This window comes from Camelus ferus, chromosome 3 (assembly GCF_009834535.1).
Source record: "Camelus ferus isolate YT-003-E chromosome 3, BCGSAC_Cfer_1.0, whole genome shotgun sequence".
NCBI classification, from domain to species: Eukaryota; Metazoa; Chordata; class Mammalia; order Artiodactyla; family Camelidae; genus Camelus; species Camelus ferus.
The window spans coordinates 94,900,170-94,927,814 of NC_045698.1; the positions used below are offsets into that span (position 1 = coordinate 94,900,170).

At 42.5% G+C, this 27,645-nt stretch overlaps 1 protein-coding gene and 1 long non-coding RNA gene across 2 annotated transcripts in view; one reads left to right on the plus strand and one right to left on the minus strand.

Moving 5' to 3' along the window:
* Positions 1–27,645, plus strand: part of LOC116662720 — a 114,702-nt gene that overhangs the window by 81,716 nt on the left and 5,341 nt on the right. The window contains exon 6 of the long non-coding RNA XR_004318727.1: positions 16,783–16,892. This is a non-coding gene — a long non-coding RNA (uncharacterized LOC116662720). The remainder of the gene's footprint in view (positions 1–16,782; positions 16,893–27,645) is intronic.
* TRPC7 (transient receptor potential cation channel subfamily C member 7) overlaps positions 1–27,645 on the minus strand; it is a 118,763-nt gene that overhangs the window by 76,775 nt on the left and 14,343 nt on the right. The window contains 1 exon segment of the mRNA XM_006180300.2: positions 985–1,167. Within this exon segment, the coding sequence (XP_006180362.1) occupies positions 985–1,167 (183 nt within the window).

Sequence of the window (27,645 nt, forward strand, 5' to 3'; positions counted from 1 at the left end):
TTAAAAGGGCAGAAAGATTTTATCAAACTTGGAAGCTCTCTCTAGATGAATTCCATATATGTATGTGGTTTGTTGAAGGATGGCTCACACACAAATTAAGATAATCAGGCAAGAGGAGAAATACCAAGAGGCTACTTTGGGGGCATTAAAAATACCCTCTGGTAGTCACCCTGTAAAATAGCTGGGAAGAAACCCCCTTAGAGACCGATCAGCTATCTTGCTTATGGGAAAGGACATTAATATTTAAGCACATGGATTTTTGGAACTCTGAAGTTTTTATCAGAATGAATGATGTTGTCTGACATAAAAGCACATTCTGAAGAATCGGGAGTACCTCCAAAGTGGAAATGTAATTGAATTTTACTCCTTAGAACCTCAAGCTGACCAGCCACTGGAGGTCTGAGGGCTACTGAGTGCTAATGGCCACTAAAGACACTTGGGGCCAGTTGAGGAGATGGGGTGAGCTTACTCTTTTGAAAGTCTACTCAAGCTTCCTACTAAGGACTTATGTAAGCCTTGAGAGTGAAACTGCTGTAAGCCTTCCAGAACCATGTTTCCTGCAAAGCCTCTGACTTCGACCTTTTCTACACAAGTTCCCAGGCACTCAGAGAAAGCTCAATAAATGCTGTTGAAAGAGCTGAGTGATAAATGTTTCTCATGAAAACTTAGGAATTGGCCTGCTAGCTGATGGAAACACTCTCTGTGACCTTGTTCCTGCCAGTGGTTTGGAGGCTGAAACTTTCCTCTTTTGTTCTCCAGGCTCGAAGCCTGTCCATGTAATGACATATCTCTCTCTCTCCTGGTGGGCTGGGGGTGAAGGGTGGGGCCCTGAGCAGCCCTGCAAAGCTGCCAGTTCCCTGTCTAGAGACAAGTTAGATAATTGGCGCTGTCACTGTCCCCTTGCCTGAGCAGAAAATATGCATGAGCACAGAGGTAGGCCAGCAGTCCTGGAGGCAGGAAGGCAGGAGCGGTAGGGGAGCTTACCTTCTTGACTTCATATTTAATGGCGAGTTTGATCCGGCTCAGACTCGGACGGTGGTGGTCGGACCAGACTTGGAAGTTCACATCACCATTTAAAATCGCTTCCACCTCTTCTGTGTCTCGGCATAGGTCCAGCACGCCCACCACAAAATCCTTGCATTGCATAGATAACTTCCTGTAATCGTTCTAACAGAATAAAGAGAAATCAGGGGTGTGATCGGCTTGCCCAGCACAGCATTGTCGATCAGCAGCTGTCCACCAAGTGTGAGCTTACGGAGTACATTGGAACCAGGGAATGTGCTGAATCTGGAAGACAGAGTAATTTCTTTTGACATAAGAACCTAGGGGACATCTTCCCTAAGACAGGATTTGTCAAGGTGTGCTCCATGGCCACCTGCATCAGAGTTACTTTGGGTGCTTCCTGTATCTGCAATTCCCAGGCTCTACTGCAGACTTCCTGACTCAGAATTCCTGGAGATGAGGCCCAGGAATCTGTCTTTTAACCTTGTTCTCTGAGTGATTCTGATGCCTGCCAAAGCCCATCCTGGGCTCTTTGAAAGCAGCAGTTCTCTGTGCCCAATTCTGAGCCAACTCTGAGAGAGGAGTGATAAGGAAATGCACTTTTAAGACTGATGGAAATATACTTCACTCATTTACCACCAATCTATAGTGGTGACTGCTCTACACAGAAAGTTAACTGGAAAGATACAGCTGATATGCTAAAATTGGGGGAAAAGTGTACACAGGTGTGCTTTCTTTTTATGTGCTAGAAAATCTGCTTGTCAATTATAAATGTAAAAATCAAATGTAATTTAAGAGAATCTTTTCTTACCACAAATCCTTTTGTAAAGCAAATCATGGCTCCTTAAATTACTTGCCTGTTGAATGAACATTTTCAGACCTTGACCTATTTTTTGTTTTGTTTTGCTTTTTGATAAATTGCCTCTGGGTTTCTCTCTTCTCTTCTCTAGGCGTACCTTTCTGAATTATCTTTGAGAAGCTGACTGCCTTTCCTAGTGACATGCCAACTTCTCTCTCCCCTAAAACAGATTGCTTTAATTCAGATAATGATCCAAAATGTTGGACAAAAGAATGTTTCATGTCACCCTCAAACCTCTATTCCACCAAAATATTTTCCCCTAAAGGATTCCTTATTGGTTTCTTAGTTGAAACAAGTCTCTTCAGAAGTGACAGAAGAGCCAAATGTCACTTCCAATGTTAATCAATGTCAGAGTAGTAAACAGTAGTTGGTAGATTGGAGTGCAGTTTTGCTTTTCCAAATCCAGACCTGGATTCCTTAGCAAATAGGTGGAAGCCTGGCAAGCTGCAGAAGCTCGGCCATTTTTCTCAATTAATGATTCTTTTCTCCTTCCAGCAGCACAGCATCAAAATGTCCCTTTGCATTAGAGAAAGGGGTAAGTAAATGTTTGCTAAGGAAAAGGAAAAGGATCAGGAAAATGTTTTCAGATAAGAGTGACTGCCCTTCACTTTCATATATATATTAGGAATAAGAAGGGTGTTTTGGAAGTGCTGGGTAGAAAAATGACTTCTTAGCTCAGGCAGGTTGTCACGGAGCAAGTCAGACTGTACCATCCCAGAGCCTCTGCACATTTCTGGGTTCTGTGCAGTTCAGAACAGAAGGTATCACTTCATTAGAGATTTTCACTTCCCTGGGCTCTTTCAACTAGCCTGGCCGTAAAAAGAGGAGACACACCAGAGCAGCCAAAGCAGGTTGTTTGCTTTCTACCTTCTGTATTAGGCATTCAGTCTGGCAGACACCATGCCTGCTGTCTGCAGATGGCTGCAAGAGGCAGAGGGAACCGGGCCTGCCAGTAAGATGGAGATGACATGGATAAGGAGAGCTTTGGGTTGGGGGGGGGGGTCATGGCCAGGCCTGGGCGTTCCCAGGGAGAGCCAGAGGTGAACATCTCTGGGGAGTTATGATGATTATGATTTAGAGAGTCAACCCTGAGCTCAGTGAACCTTCCAACCACACTCCTCAATTTCAGTTGGAGATAGATGAGACACACACCCGAGACTCCACAGATGCCCTTTTACAGATAAATTAATATTCTTGCTCACTGAAGTCTGCCAGTTCCGATGGGTGACAGATGTTCTACCTCCATCATCTCACTCAGTCCTTATAACTACCTCATGTTAAAAGGACTATCAGCATTTCCAACTCACAAAGGAGGAAGCAGACTCAGAGAGAGAAACTAACAGGCTAAATCCACTTTCCTTACATTAGTCACTGACTCATCTCTGGGTCACTCTCCCACCTTCCTTGAAGATTTTAGCTCCTATCTCACTGTCACTCCCAACATTAACTGCTGCTATTATTGGTGGCTTCACTATCCAAGAAGATGACCCTCCCAATACCCTGCCTCTCATTTCTTTGACAACGTCTCTTCCAGTGACCTTCTACCCCAACTCAACCACTCATTCTCTGAGTTATTCCCAGTAACTGCCATTTATCCACAACCCCAACTTTAAGTTTCCCTCTCTCTGACTGCCTCCTCCTATGTGTCCAGCTCTCTCCATCTGGAACCCCAGCTCTAACAATCCTTTGGTTCCACCAGACCTATAAACCATTGACTGTACCACCTCTTCACCAGTTTTCATCCCTCTCAGGTCCCTGTCTCCCTCCTTGTAGAGCTTCTATTTCATAAGCAATCATTATAATCCTTCCTGAACGTATTATGAACTCTCTTGTCCTCTTCTTATTTGGTCCTCCTCGTTAGATACAAACCTGACTTGGTTGAGTGTAACTCTCCACTGCTCTACTCCTGCCTCTGCACAGTGAATGTGGCTGGAGGACACACACCTGCACTGAGCAGGCATGCTGTCAACTCACCACCTCCAACTTCAGGTAGTCCTTAGTGCTGCTGGGCAGTTTACTCTCCCTGTCTCTCAAACAAGCGTTTCGCTTCTCCTCTCCTCAGTCATCTGACACCTTCTCCCCCTCTTAGTTTCCTATTTTACTTGGAAAATAGAAGACATCCTGAGAGAAGCTCCATGTGCTCATACCATCACGTATCCTACTTTCATGCGTCTGTGCTCATGGACACTTTTCCTTCTTCTCACTGTGGATGAACTGCCCCTGCTCCTATCTAATGTCAACTCCCCATCTTGGATCTCAGACCCTTATGCCTACTTAAGGACATGGCTTCTGCATTCTTCCTTTCTCTCTTCTGCATTGTTAATTTCTCCCTTTATCTGTTGGCTCAGTATACAAACATTTTGCTATTTTCTTGTCTCATGAAGTAATACCTCTTGACTGTACTTCTCTCTTTAATCACTACTCCAGTTTTCTGTGCCGTTTTACGGCAAAACTCTTCCATGGAGTTGTTTATACTCATTGTTTCCAGCTTCTCTCCTTGTGCTCGTTCTTACCCCATTCAGTAAGGCTTTCACACCCTACCCACTGCCTCCACTGAGACCATTCTTATCAAGGTCACAAGAGACTTTCATGTTGCTCCATCCAGTGGTTGGTTCTCAGTCCTCATTTTCCATGACCTGTTAAATGCTTTGACTTAGCTGGTCACTTCCTCCCCCTTGATACACATTCTTCACTTGGCTTCCAACATAACATACTCTTCTGTGGTTTTTCTCCCTGAATGACTCCTTTTTGTATTCTACTTGATTCATTCTCCTGTCCCTGATGTCTCAATTTTGGAATGCCCCAAAGATGTCCCCAGTCCTTTGAATTCTCCTATCTGTTTACACTCATTGCCTTAGTGATCCTACCTAAGATCCTTAGATACCATCCATATGCTGATGACTTCAAATTTTATATCTGTAGCCCAGCCTTCTCTCCTGAACTTGACTCATATATCCAATTGCTGTCTTGATATTTCCACTTGGATGCCAAATAGGCATTTCAAACTTAACAAAACTACCTCTGGGTCTGGTCTTCTCTACTTAGTCCTCCTCATCCTTTCAGTTGTCTAAGACAAACAATCTTGGATTTATCCTTGATTCCTCTCTTCCTTTCAAACCTGGCATTTAATTCAATAGCAGATCCTACCAGCTCCACCTTCCAAATATGTATATATAATCTAACCTCTTTTCACCAATTCTGCTATTTCTACCTTGGTCCAAACCATCATCATCTCTTGCTTAGACTAACCAGGAGATTCCAAACTGGCCTCCCTGATTCTGTTCTGGTCTTCTATAGTGTTTTCTCCATACATCAGTCAGAATATTTACAAAAAGTAGTCAGGTCACGGCAGTGCTCTCCTCAAACCCTCCAGTGGCTCCCCATCCACCCAAAGTAAAAGTGGAATCATTATACTGTCCTATAAGGACATACATTATCTAGCCTCTCCATTCTCTCACTGATTTCATTTCCTATGGTTCTCTCCTTCCCTCATCCTACTCCCACCACTCTGACCCCACCTCATTCTTTAAACACATTTGGCATGGTTGAAACCTTTGTACTGGGGATTCTCTTTGCTTGGAATGCTCTTTCCCCAGGTATTTACATAAACAACTTTCTCAACGCCTTTAAGTCTCTACTTGAATGTCACTTTCTCAGAAGCCTTTCTTAACTATCTTTTAAAAAATTGTAATCCTTCTCCATTTGCCATCATCTTTTCCTGCTTTTTTTTTGTTTGTTTTCTTCATAGTACTTATGACCATATGACATACTATATATTTTACTTATTTGTTATATTTATTGTCCATGTCTTTCACCAAAATGTAAGCTTCTTGAGAGCAAGAATATTTGCTATTTTTTCCACTAATATATCATGAGAGCCTAGAACATTTCCTGGAACACGATAAGCACTCAGTAAATGCTTGTTGACGCCATTGGAGCAGTGTACTTGTCTAAGATGACATAGTGACTAAGTGGTAGAGCCAAGATTCAAGACAGGTCAGTCTGACCCAAATCCTGTTTTCCTCTCTCTCGTCTCTTAGTGAGGCAGCACGTTCCCTTCTGCTTAGCACGCTTAAAAGCTAGAGGCTTAATTGGGGCTCACTTTCACCTAACTTGAGGAAATAAAGGGTGCACTGGGACATGGATATATGAATACCTGACAGATTCGATAGTATAGTAGGTAAGTGCACAGGTTTTGAAGTCAGAAGGACCTTGAAATTGAACTTCTTTTTTGCTACTTGTCAGTTATGAGAAATTGAGCAAGCCGTGTAACTCTTCTGCATCTCAATTTTTGATCTGTAATACTGTATACACCATATAATCACTGGGAGAGTCAATACCAAACAGTGTAAAATGCTTAGTACAGTTAACAGTAGATAACACAAATAACAAAACTTGCTCCAGCTTCTGTAATTAAAAACCAGTTTAGTTTGTTTGACTTTGGTTAAAAACCCCAACTCTCAAACTTTTTCAAAGCTACTGACAAACTTAAATCAAACGAGAGAAGCTCATTATTCTGTCGGTCAAAAGATAGATTTCTCAGACTGATGCTGTGGAGACACCCACACAGTACAGTGTAATTAACACTCATTCCTCCATGGAGACCTTAGAAATTAGATTAAAAAAAGAGTGTGAGCCTCACATTCACTCCCCCCCTCCTCCCTTCAGAGATCCACTTATGGGGAAGGAATGTTTATTGAAAGCTCCAACTGAAATACAAATGGTGATAAATCAACATATGTGTGCATTCTTTAAACCTGGGAAGTTTCTGCTTTTCACATTTAGGCTGAGTTTTTAACATTGTAAATCAACTATACTTCAACTAAAAAAAGAAGTTTAAAGGATGATACAAAACTTTGTTTCATAAGTACTATAGTTTGGGAAATACGGGAATATAAAAAATAAATTGAGAAGAGAAGGGCCATGGATGTTAAAACTGAGATGCTGAATTCACAAAAATATAGGTCTTGCTATTCTAATTCCAATAAATTAAAAAGTGATTAAATTATTAAGAAAGAAATCAGTACAATAAAAGGTTTCTAGACATTTTAGTATTTAATTAAATGGTCATAGTTACCTTATAAAGCTGATAATATAATTATTCCCAAATAAGAGGAGGGCTGAGATTTGATCATGGATGTAACAAGTTGGAGGTCATTGGTCACCTTGATGGGAGCAGTTTTGAGAGGGTAGAGGGTATGACTGGTAAGGATAAAGAAAGGGAAGAGAGAAAAGAATTGTGATATCGATGACCCTTTTGAGGAGTTTCATTGCAAAGGTGAACAGAGAAATGGATAAATAGCTGGTGTGAGAAGTAGAGTCAAGAGAAGCTTTCTTTTTACTCCTCACTCACTCTTCCTCTTCTCCCCCCTCTTCGCCTACCTGCCTTCCTTCCCTCCTTCTCCTGATGGAAGAAACCATAATATTTTGTATGTTGATGGGAATTTTCCAGTAGGTAATTATGCTGATCATTGTCTGTGATATCAGTATATCATTATATGAAGCCAGTAATTCAACAGCATATATGAATGGAAGATCGGGTGCAGTGTTTAAATGGAGGAATGAATTTGGATAGAATCATATATGGTTTATCTGTAGTAGGAGGGAAGGTCAAGTATGTGGGTAAGGATGCTAGTAGCTGAATGCATTGATGGTGGGACTCTGCAGAGACTTTTTTCTACTGCTTCGATTTTTTTCCAGTAAAATAGGAAGAAACGTTATCAGCTGTGGGTAGGAATTGGGGAGGAGGTGATGGAAGTGTGAGGAAAGGAGGTCTGAAATAGATTTTAGAGAGATTTAAGAGTAAATAGACGGGGGAGGCAGGATATGATTGCTGAAGAACAGTGAGAACCCATTTGAGGTTCATTGTCAGAAATTTAAAATGAGACCAGCTAGCGTGGTTGATTTTTGTCACCACATTCACCTCTCTGAGTGCCAGCATGGAGTAGGTAGAGAATTAGATTTTACCAGGATTGTATTTTTGCCAGCGAATACAAGAAATCAACATAGGGGCTGAGGAACAGAGGCTATAGTCCACAGAATTAAGGCTGGTATGGAGACAGGACTTCCACGGGAGAAAGAAAGTAGAAAAACCTAACTGTATGTTGTCTACAAGAAACCCACTTAAAATATAAAGTTGGTGGCTTATTACAAAACTAAACATATTTTTACCATATGATCCAACAGTCATGCTCCTTGGTATTCACCCAAAGGAGTTGAAGACTATGTCCACACAAAAACCTGTGTACGGATGTTTATAGCAGCTCTGGAAGCAACCAGGAATCCTTCAGTAAGTGAATAAATAACTGTGGCACATCCAGACAATGGAATATTATTCAGTGCTAAAAACAAATGAGCTATCAAACCATGAAAAGACATGGGAGAGCCTTAAATACACATAACTACGTGAAAGAAGCCAATCTGAAAAGGCTTCATACTGTATGATTCCAGCTGTATGACATTCTGGGAAAGATAAAACTATGAAGACAGTAAAAAGATCATGGTTGCCAGGGGCTGGGGGGAGAGAAGGGTAAACAGAGGATTTTTAGGGCAGTGAAACTACTCTGCATGATACTATAATGGTAGATACGTCATTATACATTTGTCCAGACTCTTAGAATGTACAAAACCAGGAGTGAACCCTAATATAAACTGTGGACTTTGGGTGATAATGATGTGTCAGTGTAGGTTCATCAGTTGTAACTAATGTTCCACCCTGTTAGGGGATGCTGACAATGGGAGAGGCTGTGTATCTGTGGGGGCAGGGGGAATATGGTAACACTCTGTACCTTCTGCTCAATGTTGCTGTGAACCTATAAGTGCTCTAAAAATAAAGTTTGTTTAAAGAAGATGGTCAGATTAATGAGTTGGAAGTCCTGGGGGTAGGCAAAAGATTGACAGAGTTGGGGTATTAGAGGGAGATGGAAACATTCAAGCCGGAAGTCATAGAGTATAATATGTGATGATGCTTGGATTACGGAGAGTTTTCATTGAATGATCATGACAGGTGTAGGCTCAGGGTGGCTCATGGTGACTAAAGTAAGACCACAGAAGGAGATGAGTTCATAAAACTGAGCTAAGGTGTTAAAAGGATGATCTGTGTATATATCAAAGTGTCAAGAGTTTAAATAGCAGAAATTAAAACCATGGAGAAATGACAGAGCATGACCCATTGTTGCAGACTGCATTGATGTGGAGTAATGGGTAGCATAATCTGATGAATGTGGTTCAGAGCTCAGTGTTTTTAGGGAGGAGAGGAGAAAGGTCTGGAAGAGGTAAGGCACAGAAAGAGGGGTACACCCTCCTTCCCCTTCTCCATGCCCAATGGCATGAGGACTGTGGGAGCAAAACGAACCCCAATGGGAGGAATGCTGGGGAAGTGTGTCCTTAGGGGAGCCAGTCTTCAGAAAGAGCAACAAGATGATGCAGCTCTAAGAGAAGGGGGCAGCGAGACAGGGGATTTTGCCGAAGAAAGACTATGACTTTGAGAGAGTGTAGTGGGAGGGTATCTAGAGATGAAGAAGGTGGATGTGAGGACAGAGCAGGGTATACGAGGAACCTGGTGGGGAATTGAGTGCAGGTTCTGAGGGGTGACCCAGGAGGCAGCCATGACATAAAGAGGGACTAAAACACTTACTGAAATTGTATCACTAGGATTCAGTGAGGTAAGACGGGAAGCACGTAACATGGGACTGCGCACATGGGTCTGGATCAGTGCCTTTTAGCTGAGAAAGGACTTAAGTGCCTCATCCTGCCCTCCAGTACTCCTTTCTGCACATCCCCTCACTCAGGTGATGGATGGGAAAACTGAATGTTAAGATTTAACACACATGGCTGAATCCTTATTAATTGTAACTGAAATCACTGAAATAATTAATGGATGTGAAATGCAGGGTAAGAACCTGAGCCTGTCGCTCATTACTGCAGATGCAAATTGAAAAATTTCAATCCATGTCTTAGCTTTCATGCACACACTTAATTATTTCATTAACCGTCGCCATATCAATAAGCCCGTGCTCCGTAGGATCATTAAAGGCAAATATCCTTCAGCATTTACTTCCACTTAGAGACACAGATCCAAAGAAGGTGGTTCAAGTCCAGTATGATGTATAATGACGTATGAGTCAGATAGCCAGCATTTCTCGCCTTGGCTTTCCCAGTGGGGTTTAGACATCCCCTGGGTCCTCAGAATCCATGGTTGTGACCCAGGAGTGTGGATGGTAGTGCTGGCCACCTGCTCCAGTGACCCTCTCAAAGACCCGGCTCTCAAACTCTGCCACTGGTCACCCCCTGCCTCCTTGACAGTTTTATTTGCTATCTGTGGGAGACCTGCCTTTATTCATCCTGAACTTACTCCCTGCATTTCCCAACAGGTTCTCAGGATTTGGGGAAGATGATTGTATGTGAGCCATTGGTGATCTTAGATTTTCTCAGGACAGGCCTGATCAGTCTTTGCATGAGAAGGATGGCTGAGTGGGTAGTGCTTGGGCTCTATACTCAGTGTGTGGATTCATAATCCCAGCTCTGCTGCATGCTGTCTGTGTGATTTTGAGTGTATAATTTAATTTCTCTGTGTGTTCTAGCTTAACCTGTATAATGGGGATGATACTGTTATTAACTGTATAGGATTGTTGCAAGGAGTAAATAAGCTAACCCATATAGGTTGCTTAACAGTATTTGTGGCAAGGGTGAGCCAGTATTATGATACATGTGGCTTGTAGGTTAGCAGAGTGTATGGAAAATTTGTCTCTTTTGTGGTGTTGACCTTCAAGTGCCTTTTCTAACAAAGCTGACACATCCATTGTTGGATTTAATTGGCAGCTTCACCTTGTGTCCGCCCTTTGGGGAAGGTGCAGGCAGCGCCTTGGAGCATGGGGTTGGAGCAGAGTGCTTGATAGCCCACAGCGGAGGTGCAGGCCCTGTGTGCTGAGCCTGGACCTACAGGTGACTGCACTGCCCTTCTTAGCCAGGCAGTGTTGACAATGCCTCTGATACTTTGGTTTTCAAGCTGGTTTTTGGTTTACTTAATTGGTAGCTACTGACATTGTAAGGGGCTCCTTAACCCGTCACCATGACATTATGCTGTCCCAGAAGTAATGGTTTGCTCTGCTTGTTGACTTTGTAGCAAGTCCTCTCTGACAGATTTAGTGGCTTGCCTAAGGAGGATAGAGGCTGTCTTTCAAGGAAACAAATGAGCAATTCAAGTAATTTACTCAAATTCAGCAAGTATATTTGAGCACTCACTGTGTACCAGGTACTGGAGACACAACCTAAATGAAATGCAGTCCTTGCCTTTGAGGAACTCAGGGTCTTGCTAGAGAGAATGACAAGTGTCTAGGTAACGACCACAAGGTGACGTAAGTGTCTTGTGACATGCCATCCAACTACAGGTATGGGGAACTTCCAAGAGGGGGCAGAGTATAAAATGAGCCCTGAGCATGAATAGAAGCTAGCAGGGGCGAGGCAGGTGTGGGGAGGAGAGGTCATGGGGACCCAATCCAGGAAGAGGGCCTGGCAAGTGCACTGGCCCAGAGGGTGGAGAACATTCACCAAAGGGTAGACTGTGATGGGTATGAGCTCCTTTAAGCACAGATGGTTATGTGCATAAATTATGCACATTATCCAGTGTTTTACATAACTTCTCACAATTAAACACGAACGCGCTCGTGTATGGAGAGAGGAATTCATGTACACTCTCTGCACATCCTTATCCAGATTAAAGATGCTGCTTAGTTCTCTCTTGCTGAGCTCCCAGAAGAGCCTCTCCTCAGCTTTCTGCTTTTTCTTCGGGAACCAAGATGGAAAGGCAAGATGGTCTGCCTTTGTGAGCCTTGCCCCGATCCCACCCCTCACAGCTCCAGGCCTCCCTGGAATCTCCAAGGCCCTGTCTTTATCTCCTTTTCCTCACCGCCTCCCCACCTCCCCTGCCTTCTTTCATCTTTCTATCAACCATAGGTCACTGCTCCATGGTAGAGTGATTGCTCCAAGCTGTGGCTCAGGAAATCAGTCAGATGTGTGAGTTGAAGGAGAAAGAGGGACCCATAGGAAGCCCCATGGTTCACTTACATAGAAGCAGCCCCACCTCTCCCCTGCCTTCCTGGGGTTGGCCTCAGTGTGACTGGTTGGTCTCTGTGCTAACTAGAATGGGAGACAATATTAAAGTGTATGCCTGTTACAGTTATTACTACTGTTAGTTATCATTTACTGAATGCTTACTATAGGTCAGGCCCTGGGCTGAAGGCTTTACATATTTACCTCATTGAATTCTTATGACAAACCTGGGAAGTAGATAGTGTCATCATTCCTCTTTATAGGCAGGGTAACTGAGGCCCAGAGACCTCAGTGGCAGCTGACATTTGAACTTGGGTATGCTGACTCCAATTTCCATAATACTAACACTGGAGAGTACTCATCTGATAAAAATACCAACTGCCTTGTCATGTTCTCTGAAACCCTGAGTATCACCCTAAAGGGGCCTGTTGGTAAGAGACAAGGTGATGAAATGGAGTGAGGCAGTACCCATGCATCTGCACTGAGGGGCAGGCCAGGAGGTAAGCCTGGCTGAGCTCAGGAAGCCAAGTTTGCCCTGCACTCTTAAGTTACCAGCAGGTGCGTTGGCATCAGAATGTCAAGGCGGAAGTTATCCCTAACAGGATGTGCCATCCCTGTTGCTCCCCAGGCCCTAAGCCTCTCCTTCAGGTGCCAGTATGTTCACTCCCCCACATCCTTTTTGGTCTTACAGCTCCTACCAGAGGACCATCCACCTCCATTCTATAACAGATCCCCCTACCCTCTGTAGGATCACTGTCTTTACGTTGAGAAGTTATGGGAAAGGGTGAGACAGAGGACTGGCAGGTTTGCCCCCTTACAGTGGCTGGAGCACTTTGCAGCTCACTCACTCCTCAGATACACAGAGAAACTGAATGTGGCAGGGTGAGGCGACATTGCTTTTGCCAGCTGAATTCCGAAGGGGGCAGCACTGTGGCTGCTGTTCACGGTGCACCGGGCATGACTTTTGGGTCTGTTTGCCATGTAGGAGCGGAGGCATACAGTATAGCTGCAGAATGATGCTGAATTAACTTTCTGTTCCTGGATCCTTCCAAAGCTTTCATCCACAAGCACACGTAAACCACTTTGGTCTGTGGATTGGCTCGTAGAAGAACTCATGTATTCCTTTATTTATTTATTTAATCAATAAAAATGAATAGAGCTTCCATCTTGTGCAGAGCACTGTGCTCAGGCCCTGGAGATACAGTGAGAAGCAAGGCAGGCATGGTTTCTGCCCTCAGGAAGCTGACAGGCCAGAGGGAAGAACAGTGAAGGTCCTACAGCCAAGTGGGATAAGGAGCTCCTTTTTTGTGCCTTTTAATTAATTAAACCTGAGTTTCTTTATGCTCAGTCTCATAGTATTTCCTGGGAAAACATTTCCTTCCAAATAAACTCAATTGGTAAGTAGTAGAAACAGTCTGAATCTGTTAGAGTGAGAGCTTGAGTGCTTTCCAGTAATCCATCCTTACAAAGTGTTCCACCCAGTTCAGCCTGTGCTTACTGAGTCTTCTGTGTTCTAGAAGCAGTGACAATACAGGAGATGTAAGGAAGAGTGAGATACGGTCACTGCCCACCCACAGGGGAGACTTCACATAATGAGTTGTTCTCATGTTATATGGCAGTGCTGTATATGAATGAGTCACTCATTCAACAAATAGTCGTTGAGTTCCCACTCTGTTCCAGGCACTGTTCTCAGTCTTGGAATATGGCCAAAAGCAAAATGGAGCACCTGCCTTCTTGGAGCTTATCTTTTACTGAGGGCCTGGGGGCTGCAGATTTCTGTTTTGTACATATAGATGCTTAGGCAGGAACTCCCTGAGGAGGTGATGTTGGATAGAGAGTCAAAGATGGTGAAGGAGGGAGTTACCTATGTAGACTTATGAAGAGGGAGAAGAGTGCAAAGCCAGAAGAGGGCGAGTGTCTGGTCTTTTTGAAGAATAGCAAGGAGGCCAGTTGCTGGGACGGAGTGTGTAAGGAGAACAGAGCAGCAGCAGGAGACAGAAGGCCAAAGCCCTGATAGGCACATGTAGCACTCTGGCTTTTACTCTGGTGAGGCAGGGAGTTGTTGGAGGGTTTTAAGAAGTGGAGTTAGGATGATCTGGTATATGCTTGAAGTGAATCATTCTGGCTGCTAGGATGGGATACAGTGTAAGGTGCAAGAGCAGAGGCCGGAGGACCAATTAAGAGGCATTTGCAGTTAATTAGGGGAGCGATGAAGGTGGCCTGGACCAGAAAGGTAAACGATCAAGCTTGCAAGTAGAGACAGAGGGTGGCAGAGGATGAGTCTAGGGAAGTAGACAGGAGCCAGAGGGAGAGAATGTAGAATTCTGAATGTCTTTGAAAGATAGAGCCAAGCAGATTTATTGATGGATTGGATATCAAGAAAGAAAAAATAAAAGAAAGAAGGGATAAGGATGAGTGATGCTGAGGTTTTTGGCGTGAGCAACTGGAAACATATTCACTATTTATGAGGTGAGCACTGTGTTAAATTAGCTCCACGTTTAGCAAATGTTTCCTTCCTCCTTCCCCATCTCCATGAGACAAGCATGCTTCCTTTCCCATTGATGTTGGGTTTGGTATGGGACTTATTTAGCCCATGATACTACAGTGTGTGACCTTTATATAAGCCTAGGTCTTAAGAGGCATCATGCATTTCCCCTTATCTCTCTGGGGGTTCTGAGCCTCCGCCAAGAGTGCCCTTGGTTTCCACTGTTCATCCAACCTGGATCCCAGAATGAGATAAGTAGAGCCTCCTCCCTTGACCCGCAGACTTGTGAACATGACAATAAATGTTGAAGTGTAGACTACTGTGTTTTGGGTTGGTTTGTAATACAACATTATTGTGGCAGTAACTAGTTGATAAGGGACAGATGTAGGCTCAGTGCTTTGGGACATCAGCATCAAAGATGGGCTCTTAGCCCTGCCTGTGTATTTAGGGAAGTTGCCCAGAGGAACTAAGTTGTGGTTGGGTCTTAAAGGGTCAATCATAGTTCCCAAAGTTCAAGAGGCAGAGGAAGGGCATCCCAAGTCAAGGACACAGCATGAGCAAAGGCATAGAGGCACAAAAACATGCTACATGAATATACAGGGAACTGCAAGCAGAGGCAGAGGGCAGCAGAAGGTGAGTCTGGGGACATAGACAGGAGCCGGGACATGGAGGGTTTTGTCTTCCATGATAAGGACCTTGAACTTCATTCCATAGGCAGTGGGGAGCCACCAGAGCTTTGTAAGTGAGAGAATGGCATGGTCTGATTTGTACTTCAGTGGGATCCTCTAGCCCTGTGTGCAAGACCTGCCTCAGCGTTGGGGAGTGTTGTGGCCTGGAGGTAGGATTATGGTAGAAGCAGTTGTGATCACCTGGTCAGATGCAGCGGTGGTAAGGGTGCAGGAATGGCAATGGATTGGGGATACATCTAAGTTTTCGTACGAGCAGGATTTAAGGTGCAGAGGGATAGCAGGAGCTCATATGTGGCATGCTTTGGGCATCAAACACTGTGAGGAAATTCCTTAACATGTTAGTATCTGATGGGATTATAGATGAATTTTCTTTTTCTTACAACAATTTAATTTTCTACATGAATTGCACATTTGCCAATATAAACAGAAAAAATTTTGAGTTATGGTGTTCAAACCTGCCTGTTTTTCCTTTGGATAAAGTTTGCTGAAACTTTAAATCTTAGTGTTGAAGAGCAATATCCACCCTTGTTGCTGTCTTGGCCAGGGATGCAGTCTTTCCTATTTGATATCTAATAACTTTGTTTTCCTAAGATCAAATTAAAAGAAGATCCAAAATGAGATTCAGAGCAAATGTGACCTGTGCATCTTGTTTGTACTTACTGTATATTGTGAAAACATTTCAGAGAAACACTCATTTAGAATTGGCATCATCAGATAACATACCCTTCCAGAGGATTATGTCATAACTCACCTGATTATGAATTCAGAATAGTAAATGTTCATGAGACTTGTTTCAAAGAGTAATTATAGCACAGTGTATGTATCGAAGGCATTTTTAAAAATTTGCTTGTGATTGCTGAAAATGCTATTAAGAGGGACTAATGACTGGATGGCAAAGCAGCAATTAAAAAAGTGTTGAGTTCTACTAATTACGAAACAAAACCCCAAAACCAAATTAGGCAAATCAGTACTTATGATTTTTCTGATCCAAGGAGCACACACCATTCTTTTTACCTTGTGTTTTCATGCCTGGACTGAAGTCCTCTTTACTTCTTCTAAAAACCTCTGTCCTTTTTCAAGACCAGCTTGAAGGTAACTCCAGGATGGCTCTCCTGGTATCCCTGGGGAAATAGCCCTGTTTCATGCTTGGGCACCCAGTGCTTTTTATTCTTAGGGTCCAGGAGCCCTGTCCAAATTCTCTCTGTATTTTTGACATTTTCAGGCTTAGCTAATCAACTTCATTCGTTTGTATATCTCAGCCCATGGCATGCCACATTACAGGACTTAATAAATGTTGCATAAAATGACCATTTATATACTCTGATTCGAATTTTATTTATTGGAAGCTGAGGAGCAACTGCTGGTGTGTGGCTACCAGGGACCTGATCTAGGAGTAGTGGGAGGGGTATACTTGTCTCTAAGAGATGGTCTTGGAGCCAGAGCTGCCTGTTAAGGGCTCATTGTCTTGTGCATAGAAAACTGCGCTGATTTTCTAGAAGTCCAGGAAGACATGGAAAAGATGAGTAAGTGATTGCATTTAAGTAAGTTCAAATCTAATCAGGAAAATCGGATGCCAATTTTTTTGCCTATTTATCCAGTGAATGACTGAATAACACTTGGAAGTAGGACTTAGAGCTTTTTTGTGAATGTAAAAAAAGGAAACTGAGACTTTGATATGCTTTCATTTATCTCTACAGCTTCCACTGTTACCTGTGAGCTGATGATTCCTGGGTTTTTACCTCCTGTGCCAACCTGTACTCTAAGGAGCTGATTTAAAGATTCAGTTGCCATATGGTCACCTACATTGGTAAGTCCTGCAGACACTTTAAACTCTGCATGCCCCAAACTGAGCATATGGGTCTTCCGTCTGACAATCAAACCTGATCTGCTTTCTGCTTCAGTAAATAGAGTCTCCATCTACTCAGCTTCCTGAGCTAGAAATCCTGGGTTTGTCGTTGTCTTTACTAATTAGTTACCAAGAACTATGGATTCTGATCCAAAGATCTCTACTGTCTGACCCCTACTGCCCACACTCACAGTCTTGATCTTAATTCAAGTCCTTATAATTTAGTATCAAGATTTTTGAATTACCCTCGTGAGTGATCTGTTTAACAGCAACAGTTCCCTCTACCTGGAAGCCAGACCATTGGTTATCCCCTTGGTTAAAAATCTACAGGAAAAAAAATCCATGCATCTTTATTATCATATTTTAATATACCTCACGAAGATTAGCCCTCTTCCCATAAGTTCACCTCCCCTCCAGCTACACCTGTCCACCAAGCACACTGGGCTTTTCATGCCTCTGCACGTGCTTATTCGTCTGCCTTTATGCCTTTAGTTCTCTTCTCTATTTGCCAAACTTAACCTTCAAGAACCACTTCAAAATATCATCTCTTCCAAGAATCCTTCCCCCGCATCACCAGGCGGTTCGTTGCTCTCTTTGTGTTATCATAGCATTTTGCTCCTACTCTCCTACATTGTAATTATCCCTCAGCTCTCCACTCTTTTCTGTTGCTTTGAGGGCAGAGTTCAGGTCTCATCCATGCTTGTAGACCTAGTACCTAGTGCAGTATCTGGTACGCAGAAAGAAGACCACCCTTTGCTGAAGATCATTTAACCACTCTCAGTCCATTTCCTCGTCTGTACAATGGAAATAATAATCTCTTCTTAAATCTAAACTTAGATGTTGTTTATGAAAATGCTCTGCAGAAATGAGAAGCAGAAAGGGCTAGAGAAGTAGGGACTCAACAAGGGATTACTAGTCAAAGTACCTGGCTTTTTGAATGAGGAGGATGACTGCAGAGCAGTAGAATGACTGAGCCAAATTCACATATCAGTTCATGCTAGAGCCTGGGTCTCCTCACTCGGTGCCCCTCATCTAGGCCCAAGAGGATCTTCCTTTATGATGCCATATTACCTCTGTGACATATGCCATGTCTTCTGCAGAACGTGACCAAGCTACTTGGTTCCCTCAAGTAATCTACAAAATCTTACCACCATGACCACCCTCCTTACATATGTGCCTTGGGTAAAGAAAAAATCCAACTCTTTGTGTAAAATCTGGTTTCTACACTTAAAATCTTTGAGGGAAAACCATTTGGGGAAATAAACTCTTGCTCCTAGTTTTTTCAGTCAAATTAAAACATTTTTGCCACATTTCCTGGGGTTCATCTTCATGTTTATGATAAAACATCAAGTTTAAGCACATTAAACATCAAGTGTCTGATGTGCTATGGGAGGATACTGGTCAAATTCTTTGGAGTATAAACTTTAAGCAAAATTAGTAATCACCAGGGAAGATAAATTTTCATCAGAAAGTTTCTTGGGCTCTGTTTTCAAAGAATATGTAGGAGAAGCAGGAGAGAGCTATTAACCCTCAACAGAAAAAGCCCTGGTCTTCATCATGCAAAAAGCATGGTACTCTTCCCGAAAATGCAAACATGAGTTCTGAGCCCCCATGTCCAAGCAATTATATTGTTGATAAACAGAAAGTGTGTTGTATTTCCAGGATGTGTGCATGTGCATGTGTGCGTGCGTGTGTGTGTGACAGAGAGAGGAACTTAGCATCTCAGTATGGCCCCTCTTAATTTTCAAAGCACTTATCTATCAGTAATTAGCAAACTTGCTCTGGAGCCCAGAAACACAGGTCATTATTATTAATTTCACACTGTAGGTATGGGAGATGGAGAGATCATAATGATATGAAAGATAATTATGCTACCGAGCATCTGGGGAGCCCTCTTCTGTTTGAGAATTGATAGTATTTAGAAAATTTGAGCCTCAGTTATTCCTACATCACTGTAATTTTAGGACTAGGTTTACAGCTTTAGTTTTCTTAGTTTTCTTGGATCTTACACCATTCTGCCTCTATGGTGACCAGAATCTGTACTTCAGCTCCTCCAGTGCAGATGGTACTGTACAACCTGATCTATCTTATTGAGAGCTGATGGAAAAGTACGTAGCCTCCTATTGCTAGGGCAGTACATGTTTTGAAAGGAAGCCCATGCCAGGATATTCAGTGTTTATTGCAGAACGTCTTATCCCTACACTGTGTTTGAGTGTATAACACTTCTGGTAGGTACTGATCACACAGTTTATAAATGAGAAAGAAAGAGAGGGACACTTAGTTCACCAATGCCAAGTGAGAGTTCTCAATGATAGAAATTTTTTTCCTTTTGCAATCAAATGCATTTCTCTTAGTTTTCTTGATTGGTATTAAGTGCAACTCCACCTGGAATCCAGGAGCTGCAGTAGTATTTGCCAGCTTAGAATCTGCTGCCCTAAAATATGCCACTTTGGCATAAGGATTCTTTTGAGATAAAAAGGCAATTGAGAAGAAGCAGATACAAAAAAACTCTCTGTCCTCCTGCTATTTGGCTAAAAGCAGAACATAAATTTGTGAAGGGTGTCGCCCCTTCCCTCTCTACCAAGGAAAACCAGTTAGTCACCAGAGACAACTCTAGATCCTTATCAGCCTAGAGACAGCACTAGAGGAATCTACAGAACAACCTTGTTAAAACTGCTTCTCATCTACCATAGTTTCCTCCTATATTTACCTTCCCACAGTTGATGCCGCTAGAAGCTCACAGTTGTTTTCTTTTGTCTTGTCATGACTCTAAAAATTTATTCTTTTGTTAAGATGATTTATAAGCCCAAGTCCTAACCACCCCTTTGAATTACTCATCTCTGAGTTCTTTCCTCTTTTTGCACAATGCGCATTTTAATAAACTCCTATTTGTTTTTTTCTTGTTTACCTGTCTTTTGCTCAGTCTAGTTTACAGGGCTTTATCTAGCCAGGGAACCTAGGAGGGTAGAGGGAAAAAGATTTTTTTTCCTCTCCTGCAGCCTAATGGAGGAAGAAAAGAACCATAACTTTTTAGCATTATTCAGCCTAAAAACCAAACACTAAAATAATCCAAAGCCTGTAAAAAAGCCTTTAAAATAAAAAAAAATTAACTGAGCATGGCTTTGGGCTATTTCTTTTGAAAACTTATGGTTTAAATGTATGTATCTGGGATTTGATGGGTAGCTGGGGTAGTCACGGCCACTGACAGCCACCTTCATTCTCCTGAATTACAGTAAGTTCCCTTGGTTGATATTTTCCAGCTAGAAGTTTTCGACTATACAAATGGAATCAAATCTTGGTAACTTGTTGGAAGGGGCAGAGGAGTGTTACTGTTAAGAAGGTTAAGAGAGTTTCTTCTTCATACCAAAATAAATTCCAGATGGATTAAAGAGTTGAATACACAAAAATGAAACTGTAGCGATACTAGAGGAAAAGACAAATGCATTTAAAAAATAATCTTTGAATAGGAATACCTTTCCAAGTATGACATGAAACCTAGAGACCACCACTAAAAGACCGACAGATAAAACAGTATAAAATTTACACAACATTTCTGTTCAGAAAAGAATATTGTAAGAGATAAAAAAAGACAACAAGCTGAAAAATATTTGCCACATACTGTGTAGATAAAGGTCTGATTTCTTTTTCATAAAAATAATTCTTACAAACCAAAAATTAAAAGAGGAATGAACCAAGTAGAAGTGGACAAAAGATAGGAACAAATGATTCACAGAAAAAGGAATACAAATGAACCATAAACAAAAAGTTGTGTAATCTTATAAAAAATTCAAATTAAAGTAGCACAAAGTGACCATTTCTTACCTACGAAACCACCAGCAATTAATAAGTTTGGTAGCACTCACTGTGGGCAAGGAAGTGTGTAAAAGAAGCTTTCATACCCTGCTAGTGATACTTATAATTTTGGACTGCTTTTTGGGAGGGCAGTTGTCAAGTTGTAACACAATTTTAAATATCTGTGCTCTTTGACCATTTTGAGCAGTCAGCCTACAGATATGCTCACAGAAGTGCACAAAGCTATATGTACAAGGATATTCAGTGCAGAGCTGTTCATTAAAACAAAAGCTGCAACTAACCTGAAGATCCATCAATAAGGAAATGTTACATAAATTGCAGTGCATTTATGGAACACTCTGTTCCTGTTGGGGAGAGAGGAGAGGACTCCTGGGTGCTGACATGGAAAGACATCTCTGCAGATTTTATTATTGAGTGAAAAAAAAAAAAAGAAGTTGGGAACTGAATGTGGAGTATGTTTTAATACATTTAAGACAATAAATAAATAAATACATATGTGTATTTACATGGGCATGTGAATATATGCCTATGTACGAATAAAAGATTTATGCCCAGGTATAAAATAAATGATTAATGAGGCTGAGTCTGAGAACTGAGATTAGGGCAAGGGAAAGTATTAAGAAAGGGGGAGCTTATTTCTTACTGTATGTTGTTTGGTTCTATCTGAATTATTTTTTTCATCATACATTCCTTTGATAAAAATTTGAGAAGATGGGTAATTTCCTCATTTGTTCCTTACTCCTGTATGCACTCACTGTAAAGGGAATCTCAAGGAGAAACCAAACCCTTGACTGCTCAGGCTGAGCTCCTCAATCTCACAGGGAACCCTTCAGCCAGTTCCAGATCCAGCAGCAAGGCAGGACCACAGACTACTATCATGCTTTAGTTCTGGTCCTCACTGTGGTTTAATTCAATGGAAGTAAATTAAGCTGATCTGGGTCATGTTGCTGAAGTCATTTTGAAAACAAATTCTGATTTTAGCCCGTCTTATCATTGATTTTTAATTCCAGCTACCTCTTGCTGATCCTTGGAAGTACAGAAAACAGCCCTCACCTTTCTTTCCTAATAGCCCTTTGGGTAATTTATTCACATTTTCTTGGCTCCCCCACCCCCTACTCTTCTACTTTAGTTCTTTAACCCTTATGTACAATTTCCAGGGGTCTTCTAAGTGTCTTTCATATATAACCCCAACAAAAAAAATGGTGAAAAGTCCACTGGGGCAGCCGGCCCTGAGGCTGCCTTGGTCCTGCCCGGTCTGCCCACTGTCTGGGCTGGCCCAGGGTTAATGGGTAGGTGTGAACTCACAGGCCTCCCTCTGTTCACCAAGCCAGTCCTGCAAGGGGATTAGAATATCAAGGATGCCAGGGATCTGTCTTGTAGTTCTGCTCAGGGCTCCAGCTGGTGGGCATGTAAGAGAAGGAGCCTCTCAAAATATGAGAATGCCCTTCTTCCTTCTAGATGCATTGTCACCAGCCCCTGGGAACAGTGACTTCTGTTTTGGAGAGAAAGGCTGAAAGTGATGCTGTGGAAAACAAATCTAAGTCCACACATCATCTAGTATCAACCCCTTGAAGGACAGGATAATATGCTAGCCCAGAATATGACTGTAGGAGTTCAGGACATGCTACCCCAAAATATGCTACTTTGGTATATTGATCATGTTGAGTTGTAGACACTTGAGAAACAGCACATACAGAAAGAGGCTTTCTTTGAATCTGCTTATCTGCCCAGAGACAGATCCTCCAAAAGGATCTTGATTGCCATAAATCCTCTCTCTGGGAGCCTCTTCCACCAGAGAAGATGGGCTCTTATCACAGGAGAGGAGATACCATACCCAGACAGGCTTTGTCCCAAACTATCATACTTTCCATTTGTTCTTCTTCTTTTTTTTTTTTTTTAAACATTTTTTATTGAGTTATAGTCATTTTACAATGTTGTGTCAAATTCCAGTGTAGAGCACAATTTTTCAATTACACATGAACACCATTTGTTCTTTTAAGTGCCCATTCATATTTCCTAAAAATCATATACTCTCCCCTAAAAGGCCTATGCCCCTCAAACCCTGCTTTCCCTATTAAAATGGTATTTAATCTGAATTCTAAGCCACCTCAGAGACTTCCTTATTTTTCCCTGAGTATTTCTCTTGTGTACATGATTCTATACTTCTGTTCAATTTTCTCTTGATAATCTGTCTTTTTATTACAGGGGTTGCAGCTATGAACTCAGGAAGGCAGAGGAAAATTCCTCCCCTATACAGGCCTATCTCTCTCCCTGGACAGGGCTAGGACACCCTTCTTCAGAGGGTCCTTCCTTAGTCCCTGGGGCCCACCCTCATGCTATACTGTTCGACAGGAGTTGTTCTGTGGTGGGGCTCAGAGATTGAGTTGTAATGATTATGCGTAGGGACTCTCAAAATCATCAGAAAGGCATGAAGATTATTTTAGGTTAAAAACATCTGAACAAAGAGCAGCTGAACTTCTTTCGCTAACTTAAGTGCCAAAAGTACACTTGTCATAAATCCCCTCTATGGCGGAGGTTGGGAGAGTGGTTTACAGCTAGAAAAGAGACTGACCACTAGCACCTGGGCGAGAACAAACATCACAAGCTCTTACGCCTTGCATTTGTCTCCCTAAAAGCCCATGTGTTTCCTGAATGTCCTCTTTTTCCTTAGAAGCTCCTTTCTCCCCTCCCTTTCCTTGCTATGTTGGTATATAAACCCGTCTTTAACGGTTCAGGGAGGCACTTCTTTTCTGCACTTCTGTATGCATATGGGTAATCTCTGTCTTTTCTCTTATTAACCTGTCTTTTGTTAGTTAATTCACAGGGCCTAACCGTCACAGCCTAAGGTGGTAGTGGGGGAGTTTTCCTCTCAACACATGACACTAACATTTTCTATGAATTGTTACTTATGAAGTGTTGGCATCACATGAGAGAATGCCATGATATTCAGTGTAATTACATTAAATACACTGAAGTGGGTGCTTTTTTGGGGGTTAGAGGAGAATAGGAATGAGGATAAAGTATGAAGGGAAACAAAAATATGATGATAATGTTCCATCAGCTAAGTCACAGTATTAATTCAGGTTGTGCACCGGGTGGTAGGGGAGCACTCGGAGGAAACATACAAAAATATAAAGTCCTCTTATGGTGGGATTAATGCTGACCTTTTTGTTCCTTCTACTTTTCTGTATTTTCTAAAAGTTTTATAATCAATGTGTTTCATTTTCATTATACTCAAACCCAGCCCTTGAAAATGTTTTCCTCATATTTGAGAGGGATAGTGCCCCAGTACTAAATTTCCTCCATTCCCTTTGTCAGCTACCTCCCACTTTTTACCCACCTGGCTTCCCCCAAACATCTCTTTCTCTCTCTCTCTCTCTCTCTCTCACACAGACACACACATACAGACACACACTCACACTTTTACAGAATTCCAATAGCTCTATCTAGGCTTGTGTCTTGGTCAGTAGAAAGCACTAACAGTCTCTCCCTTTTCTTCCAGAATGACTTCCTAGTTTTAGGACTGTCTTTGACTTCCCAGGATAACTGACCTTTGCCTTTTTATCTTGCCCTGCTCTGTGGATCTGCCTAGATTCCTGGTCTCAGCCTTCCCCAGTTCATCTAGCCCAGTGCTACCCGATTGTATTGGGTTGAATAGTGTCCTTGCCAAATTCACACCCTTCCTGGAACTTCAGAATGGTACCTTTTTTGAAATTGCGTTTGCAGATGTGATTAGGTAAAATGAAGTCCTACTGGAATAGAGTGGGCCCTCAATTCAAAATGACGGTTCCTTAAAAGAATGGTCTTATAAGAAGAGGACAAGAGACACAGAAACACACACGTAGATCACTGTGTGACAACAGAGGCAGAGGTTGGAGTGATGTGTCTATGGGCAAAGGCTTGCCAAGGAAGCATCGATTGTACCCTGAAGCCTTCAGAGCAAGCATGGCTTTGCTGATTCCTTTGATTTTGGACTTCTGGCCTCCAGCACTGAGAGAATAAATTTCTGTTGTTTTGTCACCACATTTGTGGTACTTTGTTACAGCAGCTGTAGGAAACTAATTTGTCCATCTAGAGGTTCTGGGTGCCCAGAAAAGCCTCACCTGCCTCCATGGTCTTCCCGGCCTGGCATTCTCAACATACAGAGTCTTGGAGGAAGTAGAGGGAGAGGTCTCTTTTATGCCTTTATTTATGTTAAAACCAGCCCCAGTTAGCAAAATCAGAGATGAGATTTTAGGCGTTTTACTCTACTTTAATGGAAACTTCACTTGGTTCATGCAGGAGACAGAGGGAGAAAGATGTCCTCAGAATCTGGAAAATACAGTGGAAAGATTAAAATCCAGTGGAAACCTTTCTATTCTGGAGTTATCACTTCTGAACCCACTTTCCAGTACTTCTGTGTTGACAGTGCTATGCAGTAAATAGTTTGGCCAAGCCTAGGGCACACCCTTTTTTCCTCCAAAGTTCAGGGTGGAATATCAGAATCCTCCTTAGTCTCCTGTCCTTCTGCTACTCCACTGGGCTTCTACCTTGGAGAAGCAGCAAGAGAGCTGGCTCTGTTTTCCTTCCCTCCCTGTGTCTCTCCACTGCTGGAGCACTGAGTGGTCCAGGGAAGGAAGAAGTTCCTGGGAGCTCACAGACAAGAAAGCTGTCCTGGAAACAGCCAGGAGCCGTCACCTTCTCTGATTGTGCTCTCACTCCAGCTGCAACGAGTCACTTGCTGGTTGAGATGTGCTGGTCCTGCTGCCACTCTCCTCTTTCCTGGGAGGCCCCTTCCAACAGCGCTTGTACAGCTCCTTCCAGTCTTGTCCCCTCCAGTCCATTTTGTACAGCAGTCAGACTGGATCTTTCCAAGCTGCGGATACGAGTCACTCACTCACCTGCTGAAACCTTCCGATAGCTTCCCATTCACCCTACAGTGAAGTTTGATTTCTTACCATGGCTTCCAAGAGGCTGAGGTGTTCTTTTTCAGCATCTGTATTGCCTGCCGCCTCTCCTATTTACTCCCTATAATAGGGAGCTACTCACAGTTCTCTACATGGGCCTCTCTGTTCCCTCTCTGCAGTGGGCTAATTCTTGAGCAGTTTCTGTGCCTGAAACCATCTTTCCCATTCCCTGCTGTCTGTTTATCTCTCCCATACCATCCATTTTCATTTAAATATTGTCAACTCTGAGAAATCTTTAAACACATGCACATACACACACAGTCATCTATCCCACTAAGTCAACTCTTTTAAATTGCTCATTTACTGCTTAGCATACAACATGATTTGTAAAGCTGTTTTTGTGATTACGTGAAGAATGCCCATCTCCTCCACTAGACTATAAGGTCCTGAGGGCAGGAACTTTATCATTTTCATCATTTCATCCCAGCAGCCAACCCAGAACCTGGCCCATACTAGAGGCTTAATTAAGCATTTGTGGTATGAATGCTGAATTTTCAGATAGCTTGTAACTAGGGTCCCTCCACTTCTGATATTCTGGCCGTCTATAGACCATATTCCCATCCACACTCTTGACATATATTTTCCACATTTAATCTGCATGTGAATTTACTCCTAGTAAACCACATGCTTCCCTGTTGATGGTGTGTGCAGCATACTTGATTAGTTTTACCCTATTGTGATTGATTTATATATAGAATTGTAACTTTTTTCAGAGAAAAACCCTACATTTCCATCATTTACTTTTGATGTAACTTGCACTACTACTCATTGACTGATCCCCTCTAAGAACTGCCTCCATTTTCTCCATATCTCTGATATTTCAGACTGATAGTTGCACTTGTATAGGAAATGATTTTTTCCCAGTTTTTTTGTGTGTAGTGATGAATCTTTTTCATAGAGATATTTTTCAAAAAATAATCTCTGTACTTGGCAGGAGCTCTGCGTGCCCATTTCCTCCCTCTCCCCCCATCGCAGCCTCTGTCTCTCCTACCCGGGTAGCTGCTTTTCACAGCAGTATTTTAGCAGCATGCTAGGCTTCTCTAGTTTCAGTGGTCTGCATTTTCCCAATTGGAAAATACTCCCTTGACCTGTTTTTAATCATGGAGCTCACATGTACAGCCTATACTTTTTCTGGTTCTGGAAGGATCTTTGGGGTTGGGGAGGAAAGCTTAGCAGACATCAGGAAGGCCCTCTGAATAGAGGAGGTGTTGAAACTTAAGTTGTGTTTATTGGGAGGAAAACTTGTGGTGCTGAAAATCCTGTGGGCTTTAGGGACCAAAAAGGGATCCCCAGTGAGATCTCTGGGGTAAATTGTGTACTTCTTATGGGTCGGGTCCTCTGCAAGGAGTTTTACATTCTTCATCTTATTTAACCCTCACTAACATCCTTGGATGTCATAATTCATTAATTCACTTATTTATTTATTTACTGAACACCTAACATGTGCAGGACATTGTGGAGGTTAAATGGAATGAGGCAGTGAAAGCTCTTAACAATGGGGTGAATCAGAGATTGCGGTAAAGGCAAGTGTTTGGTGGGGAAAACAAGCCTTCATTTTGGACATGTTACACTTCTAACACCTGTTCCCCTCACCCCACCCCCCATTTTTCATGTAAGAAAACTAACTTCCAGTAGATGCCCCAGATTGTATGGTTGCTAGGAGATGGCTGTGAACTGGAACCCAGGTCAGTCTGATTCCAGAGCCAAGCTCTGTGCTCCCTATTTCATAGCCTTGAGAAAATGAAGCATGGCTGCACTGAGTGCTCACCCAAAGCCTGTCCCCTGTCCATGTCCTCATCTAGTGCAGTGGCCTCCTTTATCCCACTGGAATATCTGTCACCCAGCTTACAATGTCTCCCTGTATTTTAGAGGCTAAATACTCTTGGCATAAAGAGAAGAGAAAAATCATTTAACTTTAGGCATTAGTTCTGACCCAATGAAAAACTGTCATTAAA